This window comes from Nycticebus coucang, chromosome 14 (assembly GCF_027406575.1).
Source record: "Nycticebus coucang isolate mNycCou1 chromosome 14, mNycCou1.pri, whole genome shotgun sequence".
Lineage (NCBI taxonomy): Eukaryota > Metazoa > Chordata > Mammalia > Primates > Lorisidae > Nycticebus > Nycticebus coucang.
The window spans coordinates 9,890,097-9,904,700 of record NC_069793.1 but is presented as its reverse complement, the minus strand read 5'-3'; the positions used below and the strand labels follow the sequence as shown (position 1 = coordinate 9,904,700).

Sequence of the window (14,604 nt, the reverse complement as noted above, 5' to 3'; positions counted from 1 at the left end):
AGGCACTGCCTCATCATCCCTAATTATCAGAGAAATACAAATCAAGACTGCTCTAAGACATCACTTAACTACAGTGGGATTAGCCCAGATTAAAACGTACTGAATCTTCAGTTGCTGGTCATAGAGTGAAGGGAACACTTTTGCACTGCTGAAGGTATTGCAAACTAATACAACCTTTATGGAAAGAAATACGGAGAATTCTCAAAGAACTAAAGGCAACCTTCTATTTGATCCTGCAATCCCATTACTAGGTATTAACCCAGAAGAACAAAAATCATTTTACCACAAGGACATCTGCACCAGAAGGTTTACTGCAGCTCAATTCACAAATACCAAGATGCCTAAACACCCATGTGCCCATCAACCCATAAATGGATTAACAAACTGTGGTATATGTATACCATGGAGTACTATTCAGTCATAAGAAAAGATGGGGACTTTACATCTTCTGTGTTTACCTGGATGAAGTTGAAACACATTCTTCTGAGTAAAGTATCTCAAGAATGGAAAAAAAGGATCCAATGTATTCAATACTAATATGAAACCAATAGATAACCAAGTATTCACCCACTTAAAAGAAAAAACACAAGTGTAGTCTCCAAGGTGGAGGGGAGAGGGGATGGGAGACGAGGGAGTGTGATTGGCAGGAACTCATCTAATGTTCACAATATGAGGTGTTCAGCACACCCTCTAGGTGAAGGGCTCAACTACAACTTGAACTTTACTTTAGAAATGAAAGTTGGATCTATCAGGTGTAGAATACAAATGTCTTAACAATGTAATTGGGTAAATGAGGTGAAGGCTATGTTAATTAATAGGATGTAAACACTCCCATTTGTATAATCAACACATTGAATCCCATAATGGCATAAATGTATTCATGATCTATGTACAAATGACTTAATAAAAAAAAGAAATGAAAACCTAAATATTTATAGTCTCATATTAATCTGAAATTTATAAAAATGAATGTTGCCAAGGGCATAACAATGCTTCACAATTTGTGTTTTAACAGACAGCTATCTTCTCCCTCAAAACCTCTTCCTATCCCTGTATTGAACTAACTCCTACTCATAAACTGAAAATTCTGTAATCTGCTCTGAAAATCACTTCTCAAAACTTCCTTGAATCTGTTTTACAATTTTCGTCTTGCTTTATGCACTACAATAAATAGATTTCTGATACGAAACTATAATTTCTAATTCAAATATCTAACACTATTATTCACTTGCAGCTCCATGGGACACAGAAATAAAGATCAGCACATAGCACAATGCAAGGTACACGCCGTTCAGTAAATACATTTAAAATAAAGTAAAGAATATATCATCTGATAACCATTCCAAAGCAAATGAGGGGACTCAGAAATAAAGATCAGCACATAGCACAATGCAAGGTACACGCCGTTCGGTAATTACATTTAAAATAAGGTAAAGAATATATCATCTGATAACCATTCCAAAGCAAATGAGGGGACTCAGAAATAAAGATCAGCACATAGCACAATGCAAGGTACACGCCGTTCAGTAAATACATTTAAAATAAGGTAAAGAATATATCATCTGATAACCATTCCAAAGCAAATGAGGGGACTCACCTGTCTGCAAGATAGCCATATACCAGACCCCCCCAGCAGTGAACCAGCCATAAGTAGGAATTGAGCCACTGATTTCTGTAACTGAGATTCACACACCAGGTCCCACTGGAAAAGAAGGAAAGCAGCACAAGGGAGCCAAAGAAGACATCGAGCCCTTTAGAAGATACTGACTCCAAACTCCTACACAGGATGAGTATGACCCTCAGATGTGATTGTCCTGCCTCCCTCTCCAGCATCATCTACAGACGCTGTCCCCTGGTAGCCCGCACTCTGAAAATACTGACCTAATTTCAATGCTTCAATTGCAGCTGACTTTTTCTCTGACCTCAGAACCTTCCAACAGCCTTTATGCATGTGTCTATGTCTCTATTCATTTTATCTTCACACTACCAACTTCCTTTACTGTATCAACTCACATACATTCTATCTGCATATTCGTTAAAAACACACACGAACCAGAAATAAAAAATTCCTTTACCAAAATTTTAAAAACCACATGCAAAAACCCTATTTTCCAGGATGGCCACCTTAAGCATGTAGGTAACATAAGGACCCTGCCTTTGGCCTCACATGGCTGTGATTTCAACTATTATAATAACTCTCGCCTTTGGTCATAGGTTGAATCATTCAAAAAGCTTCAGAAATACTGGTGCCTCTATGACCAGAGATTCTGGTTTATTTGCTCTGTATTAGTTTAGCAATGAATAATGATATCCTTTGATATACCATGACGTTTGTCTACATCAAAAATTATCTGTCTTATAATTTTTTCTCACTAAATTATGTTTAGTTTTTTCAATTCATAGCCTTAATACTGATACACTTGACTGCATCATAGGGCAGATAAGAAACTGCTACCTGCTGAAGGAATGAGGAAAGTGCTGACTGCAGCACCCATCTGAAAACTAAATGTGTAAACCAATTTCATCCTTGGTGTTGTCTCAAACCCCCACCCCCACCAATAACATAAAGAGAACGTGAAGCGGGCGGCGCCTGTGGCTCAGTCGGTAAGGCGCCGGCCCCATATACCGAGGGTGGCGGGTTCAAACCCGGCCCCGGCCAAACTGCAACCAAAAAATAGCCAGGCGTTGTGGCGGGTGCCTGTAGTCCCAGCTACTCGGGAGGCTGAGGCAAGAGAATCGCTTAAGCCCAAGAGTTGGAGTTTCCTGTGAGCTGTGTGAGGCCACGGCACTCTACCGAGGGTGGTACAGTGAGACTCTGTCTCTACAAAAAAAAAAAAAAAAAAAAAGAGAACGTGAAGCTTCATACCTCAGTCACGATGGTGGAGAAGAAGAAGCTTCGGTCATACACCCAGCCGTCCACACAGGGCTCTGTGTCTAGCTCACTCATATTTGAGAAGCTCTCATTTGGGTAAAGGAGCTGCCACTGCGGATGGACAAAGCGACGACACTTCTCTGGCCTCAGGTTGGAGTCCAGTGGGATGGAGACTCTCAGGAGGGCATCTTGGCCAAGAGTCCCAGTGTCATTATTGGAGACAGTGTCATTGTCGAGGATGTGGACCCAGCAGCGATGATCAGGGATGGCTGCAGTAAAGTTCTCCAGTAAAATACGAGGGTACAGGAGGACGATGCTGATAAAAAAGAAAGCCAACTGAAGGATCTGGAATCTCCCCAGGCTTCCAACTTGATCCAGGAGCACTTCAAAAGCCATCAAGGCTTAACAGGCAATCCCCAAGAGTTAGCAAAGTTACCTTATGGAGATCAGTTCAGAAGAAGAAAAGGTTTTCTTCCGCTAAGGCACAGGAATCCTGTGTTGATCCAGACACCACCTTCTCCTCAATGGGCCTGATCACACCACTATAGCAGAGCAGTGTAAGGAGTTTCCTGAAGTCCTTTAAGTCTACAGAGCTGGAGCATTTCAGTAAAGTCACAGATATAATTATCTGGCAAAAAGCCCTGTAGCCCTTGACAACTGAACCTGCTTAAAGGACTACTCACTGAAGGATCCTGAGCTCCGAGCTTCCTGAGAAGTTAATGATGGACTTTCAGGTGGGTGTAATCTCCACATGACCTGAAATACACCTTTTCAGTGGCCTGCCATTCTTTTCAGAAAAGAGATAATAGAGACATTATAGCAAATTGCTTTATGGTATTTTTGAGCAAAGAAGAGAGAGCAGAGATTTTTCTTGGTTAGGGTTGAAGTTTCAACAAAAAGTTAATAAAAACTAGATAGTTAAAGTAAAATGAAGTGGCATGTTGTATACAAAGGCTGAGTTTTTGTACATTAAGTTTTGCTTCAGTCAAATCATACAAGTTATAGTGATTTTAAAATTATCGAAGAGGCAAAATTAATGTAATAGGCTGAGAGGATAGAAATAGTGCATTTTTACAGAGATGGGGTCTCACTCTGTTCTCCAGTCTCTCATCCATCATGGAGTGCAGTGACACCATAATACTTCACTGTAACTCAAACTCCCAGACTCCAGTGACCGTCCTGCCTTGCAGCACTCTGAATAGCTAGGACTAGAGGTACAAGGTAACATTTCTGGCTATGTCAACAACCCCACAGATAGATATTTACCCAAAGGAAAAAAAGACATTTTATCAAAAAGACATTTTCACTCAAATGTTTATAGCAGCACTATTCACAACTGCAAATATTGTAAGTACCCATCAATACACAAGTGGATTAACAAAAAGTGGTGTATGTACACCGTGGAGTATTACTCAGTCATATAAAATGGTGATACAGTATTTTTTTGTAAGAATTGGGATGGAACTGGAAATCATTCTTCTAAATGAAGTATCACAAGAATGTAAAAAGAAACACCACATATACCCAATACTAATTTGAAACTAGCCAATAAACTCTTTTATGTGCATATGTGGAAGTTAAACTCAACAGAAATCAAGTAGTTTCAAGATGGAGGAAGGGTTGTGGAAATTCACACTTAACCAGGGAAGGAGGGCAAAGCAGATCTCCAAATCTACCTTTTTAATGGAATATAGAGAGAGTGAGGGAGATTCCTCTAAACTCTTAAAAAAAAACCCAACCATCCTGAGAGTCCACTGGGGGCTGGAAGCTGGGTAATGATGAGGCAAAGCAAATTCCCAAGTTTTGTCAGATGGCTATACAGACAGCACATGTGATTCTCAGTTTTCTAGTATCCAATTATTAGGTATCTTAACTTTAGTAAAGTTTGGGGATGCAAAGTAATCCATGTTAATTCTGGATAGTCTTGTCCATTTAGAAAAGAATGATAACAAATTGGAGTGAAAGGTCCTGGGAGGTGATGGCCATAAATTAAAGGGCTATCAACTCCAACTTCTCTTATGAAAGTTTGATGTGCTACATTTTCTATTTGAGAGGTTCCATGATATATATAATTCATATATCACTGAGGTTTGAAAGGGACACAGTCAGTAGGCTTGTCAAATAGCCATTTCAAGGCACAGTGGTAAATTCTTCAGTTAAAAAGGACCAATTTTTTTTATTAAATCATAACTGTGTACATTAATGCATTTATTGGATGGTTTCATATGCAATTTGAAATACTTTCATCAAACTGGTTAACATAGCCTTCACCACACTTTCTTTTTTTTTTTTATTAGTATTAGATCATAGCTGTGTACATTAATGCGATCATGGGGCACCATGCACTGGTTTTATAAACAGTTCGACACATTTTCATCACACTGGTTAACATAGCATTCCTGGCATTTTCTTAGTTATTGTGTTAAGACAATCATATTCTGCATTCACTAAGTTTCACATGTACCCTTGTAAGACGCACCGCAAGTGTAATCCCACCAATCACCCTCCCTCTGCCCAACCTTTCCCCTCTTTTCCCCTTCCCCAAATTCTTAGGTTATAACTGGGTTATAGCTTTCATATGAAAGCCATAAATTAGTTTCATAGTAGGGCTGAGTACATTGGATACCTTTTCTTCCATTCTCAAGATACTTTACTAAGAATATGTTCCAGCTCCATCCATGTAAACATGAAAGAGGTAAAGTCTCCATCTTTCTTTAAAGCTGCGTAATATTCCATGGTGTACATATACCACAATTTATTGATCCATTCATGGATCGATGGGCACCTGGGCTTTTTCCATGACTTAGCAATTGTGAATTGGGCTGCAATAAACATTCTGGTACAAATACCTTTGTTATAATGTGATTTTTGATCTTCTGGGTATATACCTAGTAGAGGAATTATAGGATTGAATGGCAGATCTATTTTTAGATCTCTAAGTGTCACCACACTTTCTTAATTATTGTGCCTTTGCGTTAACTTGTGCCAGCCACTTTTGTATATTGCTGTTTATCTCACGGTCAGGAGTTGCAATCCCATATGTGACCTGCAGGCGGCAGCTACGTACCGCCATTTAATTTTCTGTCTTTTGCAAGGGGAGGCTCAGGATCCCCCAACAAGATTGGAGAAAATAGGGAGGCTCTAATACATGATTCCAATAGACACGTACAGATGCTCTTACCTGAGGAATGAATGTAATGAAAAGGAAAAAGAACCATACCTTCTTAGAGCGTAAAGTGTTGGAGGTTAAACTGCCATTAAAGCTAAAAGAAGGGTTTCAGTGTTGGCGTTAGTTGTGTTGAGGGCTTCCTCAGCCTGAGATGCTGAGATTTTCAGGGTTCTCCAGGTGTTATAGGAGGAGGATGGTTCTTGGGCTGTACTTGTCTCAGCTGTCCTTGGGGCTGTCTCCACAAGAGGAGCTGATGGACACCTTCCCCGCCTGCAGTAATACTTCTGAGTGGGATATCATTTCAGGGATGGGCTCCTCCCTGAGGCATCTGTTAGGTAGAGATTTTTCATCTCTCGAACTGGATTCGCCCTTTCCATCAGTTGCTGGCTCATGGTAAGGCTTTGTCAGATGTACTGATATTTATCACCAGCATGTCTGATAAAGCCACCAGAATGCAGAGAGGATCTGTTGGTGATAAAACAGCAGCTTAACCTCACCCCCTGCCAAAAGGTCCTAGCCATTTGGGGCTTCCCAGAGGTTCTTGGTATAACACCAGAGGCTTGGGGTCTTTGCTTAGGGGGGTAAAATGTCTTTCAGCAACAGTAAGGCCATTTGTGGAGTAATTTTTAAAAATAAGGGTAAATATTTTATGTACTTGTTCTTGTGGGGCAAGCTTATCCTTTATACTTCCCTCGCTTTGTTCTCTTTGTTTTTGTGGTCAATTTTTTTGAACCACAAGCACTGCTCCTTAAGTTCCTTTTTTTCTTTTTTTTTTGTTCTTGTTATTGTTGCAGTTTTTAGCTGAGGCTGGGTTTGCACCCGCCACCTCCAGTATATGGGGCCAGCACCCTACTCCTTGAGTGTGGTTGATTTTTTTAACATTCTGTGAGGACATTCAATAATAGCTTGTCCAGAGGCATTGTGGGGGATGCCAGTAGTGTGTTTAATAATCCGGTGTTGACAAAATAGGGCAAAAGATTTGGAGGTGTAAGCAGGCCCAATATTTTAGGAAAGATAGAGGGCTGATATTGTGGAAAGTAAATGATGTTTAACATGTTCTGTGGTTTCCCTGGTTGGACAAGCTGTGTAAAGCATTCCTAAATAAGTATCAATGCAAACATGAACATACTTGATTTACCAAAGGGTGGATATGAGTGAATTCCATTTGCCATAAGATATTTATGCGGAGACCTTGGGGATTAACTCCCATGGAGAGAGATGTGGGTATTTGCTGACATTCAGGGAAGGCACAGACAGTGTCATGAGCTTGGCAAACTGTAATGGAAAGGGAGTAAACTGGCTTCTTGATGGAAAAATTGATGTGAATAGATACCAGCAGAATGGAGTTAAACATTACTAGAGTCTGCTATGGCACTGCTTTGTGTAATAGGGCCTGAGAGATTAGAATGAGAACAATACATGGGTGACTAATTCAGTTGGAAAGAAAAAAAAAGAATGTAAAATAGGGGGGAAAAAACAGTCTCTTCAATAAATGCTTCTAGGAAAACTGGATAACCATATGCAGAAGAATGAAACTAGACCCCATCTCTCACCATATATAAAAATCAAGTCAAAATGGATTAAAAACTTAAATGTAACCCTGAAACTATGGAACTACTAAAAGAAGACATTGGGAAATACTCCAGGACACTGGTCTGGACAAAAAATTGAGGGTTAAGGCTCAAAAGCATAGGCAAAACATAGTAAAAGTAGACAATTAGGATTACATTAAGCTAAAATGCTTCTACACTGCAGAGGAAATAATCATCAAAGTAAAGAAACAACACACACAATGGTAAAAAAATATTTGCAAACAATCCATCTAACAAGGGATTAATAACTAGAATATATAAGAAGCACAAACAACAGCAAAAAAATCAAGTAATCCAATTCTAAAAGGGTCAAAAGATCTGAATAGACATTTCTCAAAAGAAAACATAACAATTGGCTAAGTACGTGAAAAATGCTCACTATTACTAATAATCAAAGAAATGCAAATCAAATCACAACGTCGCCCTCAGTAGGGTGCTGTGGTGTCACAGCTCACAACAACCTCAAACTCTTGGGCATAAGCGTTCTCTTGCCTCAGCCTCCCAAATAGCTGGGACTACAGGCGCCTGCCACAATGCCCAACTTTTTTTTTGTTGTAGTTGTCATTGTTGTTTAGCAGTCCCAGGCAGGGTTCAAACTAAAGGAGTGGAATTGGAATGTTCATAACACACACAAAAAAAGATAAATATAATTTAAAATATTTTTAATTTTAAAAAGGAATTATAATTTTTAATTGGGAAAGCTACCCTCATATTATTGGTTATCTTCCTTGATTTCTTTCGATTTTCTATATTAGCAGTACTCTTGTTGGCAGCCCATCCATTTTGCAACATAGTGAGAGTCTGTCTCAAAAAAATAAATAAATTGCTAAATTTAAACCTGAAATGACTGAGTTTACCAATGCCATCTGCCATCGGGCAAGATTGGGAATCTAAATAGAGGTGACGTTATATTTTTCTAAGTTATATTTTCGCACATCCTAGCTGTCATTTTTTTAATCCTGTCTACTACATTTACTTTGGTGAGTAAAATCCAAAACCTCAAAAAAGGAGACTGTTTTTCATATTTCCCTATAGGACTGTATTGATAATATAAGCGAAGGACAGCCAGTACTGTGGTTTTCTCTTTTGTGTGTGTCTCCTCTGCAGTGGTTCTCAACCTTCCTAATGCCGCAATGTATTTTCATTGTTAAAAAGGGGTTGCGACCACACCTGTGGTGCACCTTACAAGGGTACATGTGAAACTTACTAAATGTAGAATATAAGTATCTTAGCATAATAACTAAGAAAATGCCACGAAGGCTATGTTAACCAGTTTGATGAAAATATTTCAAATTCTATATAAAACCAGCACATTGTACTCCATGATCGCATTAATGTACACAGCTATGATTTAATTAAAAAAAAAAAAAAGAACACAGTAGGCTTTAAATTTTATAAAAAGGGGGGGGGGAGGTTGCGACCCACAGGTTCAGAAGCACTGCTCTAGAGCCTAAATTTCTCAAGAGTCTGTTTTCTTACCATTAAATCCCCAGAAATTAACACAGTGCTCAGAAAACAGTAGGTGTAGTGGATACTGTTGTAGGCTCTCTACAAATGTAGTGAGCTTCCTGTTCCCCACTGCCTTCAGTACTGAAGAAAGAGTTCTTCCAGCTACCAAAAGGGTTGATGGAGGACAGCTCCAATGGAGGACTTCTCCAGGAGGCTCATTCCCCTCATCATTGGCAACCTGCATCCACAGACTAGTAAATGGAGGAGTGTAAAAACTGGCACTCTTGCCTCCATGCAGGACAACTCTGTAAGTCCATCTGTAAGCAGTGGTTCTCAACCTTCCTGATGCCATGACCCTTTAATACAGTTCCTCATGTTGTGGTGACCCCCAACCATAAAATTATCTTCGTTGCTACTTCATAACTGTAATTTTGCTACTGTTATGAATCATAGTATAAATATCTGATATGCAGGATGGTCTTAAGCGACTCCTGTGAAAGGGTCGTTCAACCCCCAAAGGGATCGCAACCCACAGGTTGAGAACTGCTGCTCTAGAGGCTTTTGCTCTGACTACATAGTTCAGCTTCTCCCTCTGCCCAATCCTGTTCCTACACGTCCCCTAGTAAACTTCATGCCCACAAACCACAGCCTCAGAGTCTGTTTCCTAGGGATCCTGATCCACAGGGGTAAATTCTTTATAAGGCTGGATTGAAGTGAAACCACAGAAACTACAAACCCCAAAATATGTATTTCCCCCTAACAAGTACCATCCATGTGTCTCATGAATATGAAGCTTCTCTAAGGAATCCTAGCCATGAATCTGGACAGGAGGACCAACTTTTGTGTATCAGAGGATATTCCAGGTCCTGTTGAAAGCAAGCAAGCAAAGAACTAAGATCCCGAGATGTACTGTGGTCATAAGCTGTTTCCATCTCCCCAACACCTTCACTTCTTTGTTCACAATAATCACACGGTTCTGGAGAGAACCAACCCACCACACTATTCTGAAGCCAATATCATGAAGGTCTAAATCCAAATGTACAGATTTCTGCTCCAGAATTTGACAATCATTTAAACCAGGAAGTTCCTTGCTTTTCTAGCGCTATTTTTCTTGAGTTTTCTGTCCCTCACAACTGAGTCCTAACACAGGTCTGTTTGTGGCTCTGGGAATGCCTAGAGAGCTGAGACTAATGAAGTCTCCAACAGGTTGTTTTTCTCATATTTGAAGACTGACAGATCAACAATGCCATGTGCTCCTTTTCTTTCTTCACTTTTCTTAACACCATACATCTGTCAGGCTGCTTGTGTTTGGAGTCTGGGTATGCTCTTGATGTACAAGCCTCAATGAGCCTTTCCCTGCTCCCTTCCTGAGCCCAGCCTTGCAGTCCTGAGCATGAGCTCCATAAAAGGTCATTTCGTCAATAACCTATAAGCTGTTATTAGAGCACTGATTTTCTATTGCCCTGTGAAGTCCCAGGGCTTTGGGGGGGCTATTCAGGGCTGCCCTGTGTACTCACCCACAGGGTACAGTGGTATGGAATAAAAGAACTCTTAGCATCTGAATTTGAGCAAAATTTAAAGGAAGTTCTTGCCATATTCCCCTGAGTTGAGACAGTAGTAAAGCCTGCTCCTGCTATAGTTGTGCCAGAACTAGGGTCCCTAAAGCTGCCCTCCTGATAGATTTCACCATCCAGGCAAGCTCTGCCATAGCCACAGTGGGTATCTGTGATATATCAATTGAGAAAGACTGATTAGAACTGAAGAGGTTCTGATGTTCCATGCTCCCAAGTTCCTCCCTGGATTGAGTTCTCACCCCATCACACAAAGAGGACGCAACTTGTTGCTGTAGCTCTTATGAGCAGGTGCTAAATGTGGGTACTCACAACTCAATGTCTGTACCCTCCAGAGACCTCTCATCCCAGAAATGCCAAACACCAGTTTTGAAAGTTTATCCTACTCACAAATATACACTACAACTCAACTAACAGCCAAGGCCTAACAGTGGGATTATATCCAATTAGTTCTGTGCCTGCTGATGAGCCCTTTGCCTCTGCCCAAATTGCCACTACCGTGATGCATCTTTGGCCTTAACAACCCTCTTCCCTATTTATCTCTCATTTTGTTGTAAATCAACTCTTTGTTTTAATTTTCTTATTTTGCTCAGTGGAGACATTACTGTTGTAAATGTTTACTCAGGTAAAGCATTGGACAAAGCTGGTTCAGTTGGGCAGTCTCTTTGGGGTTGGGGTGACAAAGTCTATCATGGAAATAATGAACACATTGTGATGGGTTAAATGAAGTAGGTCCTCATAGAGATGTTCCTAAAGTGCACAGAACAGTTCCCAGAACAGAGTGAACACTCTGTGAATGTCACTATTGTTGTTATTATCTTAGTCCCATTAAGTGGGCAGAGCACATCATCCAGGCTAGCAGATGCCTCTCTGGCTTTCTGCATGAAGCTATGGGGCCTGTTTTGGCCAGAGCTGCTCCATTTTATTGTCCTTTTTTACGAGGGGCAGCTCAGTGATATTATGTCTAAAGAGAAGATGGGTCTGCTGGAAACTGTGGAAGCCACTACTCTGGAAAATCAACAAAGGCCGTGGGTTCCTTGTGTTTTCGACTCAGAACTCACAGCCAGCCTGACCACTGCTCACAGGTTCAGGCAAAGGTTGGGATAGCGACCTTTCATCAACACATAAAGACAACAAACCTGTGGCTTCCACTGATTTTTTGAAGCACAACTGGAAGTACCAAAAATTAATCATTTAATAAAACATCTCCCTCCACAATATTATAAACTCAGATACGCTTTAACTCTGAAGGTGAACTTTAAGCAATCTTTTTCAAAATAAACATTAATCTTTTTATATTTCACCTAGCAAACTAAATAATCTGAGTCACCAAAAATACTTTAAAAAAAAAATAACCACCACCACAATCTAGCAAAAAAAAAATTTGCTTTGTACCAAGCAGCAGCATGAGGTTCATAAATATTTAATAGTTGGCTTCCCATTAAAGATTCTTTCCAGCTGAAAACTGCATTCAAAAACAGTGGGAAAAAAAAGAAAAAACTTAGAACAGAACTTTTTTTGGCTCAAATGGCCTTCTTACAGTTTGTATAACCACTAATTTTTCTGCTAACGTGATAAAAAGTTTCAACAAGCGTGGGGATCAAAAGGGTCTACGATCACCAGAATGCTGTGTATCCAGCTCCCACTCTCCTGATGCTGTGCTTGTCTATGTGTGGCACAAGCACCCAAGCCCTACAGATTAAGAAATCATCCTCCTCTTTAAAATCTTACTTTTTTGACCAACCTCCCCTCCTCTTGCAAGAAATCCAGTTCTGTGCCAGAGTATTCCAGAGAATAAACAATGCCTGCATTTTTAACCAACATGGAACCTCCCTGGTCCGCTTGCTTCCTCTGGACCACCACTGGGGGGCCCCTCGCCTCCTCTCTCCACACACAGCGGCAACACTTCTGAGTACAACAAACCATGGACACTGACGCTTTCCTTCATTCCCAAAGCACAGGTGATAACAAAGCTTGCTGATAACAAAAGGTGATTATAAGACAAAGACTTAAAACTGGGGAACTGGAGAGCACCTTATCTCTACTCCTGGAATCACAGAAGACTCCCCTCCAGCCCTTTCTCCTGCAGCCTCTGGCCTGCTGCCCCTATGGAGGGGTCCATTGCCCTCTTTTTCTTTTGGTGCCCCTGACTGACACATTCCCCACTCCTAGCCAACAAAACCAGATTCCTTGATAGCCATATGATGATCTCTGTGGAGACATTTGTTTCATAAAGTCAGCCTTTCCATTATTGAGCAAAATGCCTAGACTGCATGTAGGACCTGCTGGCTCCTGCATCCCTGGCACCAGGCCTCAGGCCTCCTACCATGTAGGAACACAGCACTTTGAAGTTCTCTGTCCACATGACATGGCAAGTGACCAAATTCCACCACTGCCTCACTCACCCACCCCCCTGTAAGGGAAAAATAAGTATACAAACCAGAGACCAATGTTCAACCATTCTCAGAAACATCTGCATTCAGATTAGTTTACCTTATGATTTCCCCTCCCTACCCCATTAACAGTGGGCATAGGCCTTGTATCACCCAACTGATCCCACTCAAAGTAGAGATTTCAATTTCTACCTTAAAATCCAAAAATTGCCACAGGTTTAAAAAAAGAAAAAACACTTTAAGAAACCCTCCTCTCCTCATCTTCAAAGTATAGGGTGTGCATTCCAGAGCTCTCATCCTGACAGACAGCTTGGAAGTGGAAGGGATCAACAAGCGAACTTGCCCCAAGGTTCATTGTGCCTTATGTCCTCCCAACTGACTCAGAACTTTTCACAGCAAACCATGACCACTGCTCATAGGCTCAGGCAAGGGTGGGGACAGGTAGGACTTGGCACCTGGGAGACACTCAAAAATGTTTTTTGGATGAGTGAGTAAACACGAATCCTGATTTGCTCTGGTGTCTGCCCTACTGGGTTCAAATAGGAAAGAAGACAGAAAAGTGTCTTTCTGTCCCAAATATACGCAAGAGATGGATAAGTCCTATGTTTAGAAGGTACTAAACACTCTTTCGTACAGGTAATTGTTAGTCAAACAATATCCACTTTGTTTGACTAAAGTTTAATATGGTCCATGAGTTCAAAGTCGTCTTCAGATTAAAGGGTTCACTGAAACATGGCTGAGTTAGTTTAAAAGCTAAAAGGAATATACTTTTATAAAATATAAATTCCTAGTTCCTGAGTTCTACTTCAAAGGAAATCTCAATCCAGAACATATGATGGGTAGAGATTGAAGGGAGAGGTACTGGGAACTCAACTCATTTTCAGGGACCGGGAAGAGGACAGTGATTTGGGAAGAGGAACTAGAGGTTTCATCCTACTCGTGACTCACAGAAATGAGGGGAAAAGGAGACAAAGCCAGGCACCCAGCCTATAGCATCTAGGAAACAGGAAGAGACAGTCAAGTTTAAATGGCCAGGTCAAAAAGTTGAAAGAGTTTCATTGAGAGTCCATTTTCTCCGAGAGAAAAGCTCATGGGAGATCCACAGATCTTAAACACTTGGGGGGCTCCATCTTATCCTCTTCCACATTTTTCATGTTTTCTAGGTATCTCCAGAGCCATAAGCAAACCCTTCTTTAGCATTCTTTGGTGGCCTCAGCTCTCAACAGGCACTATAATTCTCAGCCATAATTACAGATCTGTTGCCGTGTCAACATTCTTCAAAACATAAAAACCACTCCTTAACCAGGCATGGTGATTCATGCCTATAATCCCTGCACTTTGGGAAACTGAGGCAGGAGGATCCCTTGAGCTCAGGGATGAGACCAACCTTGAGCAACAGTGAGACACTGTCTCTACTAAAATTAGAAAAAATTAGTCAGGCATCATGGCGCGTGCTTATAGTCCCAGCTACTCAGAAGGCTGAAGCAGAAGGATGGCTTGAACCCAGGAATTTGAAGTTGCTGTGAGCTAGGCTCATGTCATGGCACTCTAGCCTGGG

The 14,604-nt window shown here is 40.8% G+C and overlaps 1 protein-coding gene across 1 annotated transcript in view; it reads right to left on the bottom strand.

The window, feature by feature from the left end:
• The window catches only part of LOC128565620 (steroid transmembrane transporter SLC22A24-like), a 52,536-nt gene extending 48,828 nt beyond the window's left edge, over positions 1-3,708 (bottom strand). The window contains 3 exon segments of the mRNA XM_053562212.1: positions 1,598-1,629; positions 1,631-1,702; positions 2,867-3,708. Coding sequence (XP_053418187.1) covers positions 1,598-1,629; positions 1,631-1,702; positions 2,867-3,268 — 506 coding nt within the window. The 5' untranslated portion in view covers positions 3,269-3,708.
• Positions 3,709-14,604: the final 10,896 nt, after the last annotated feature.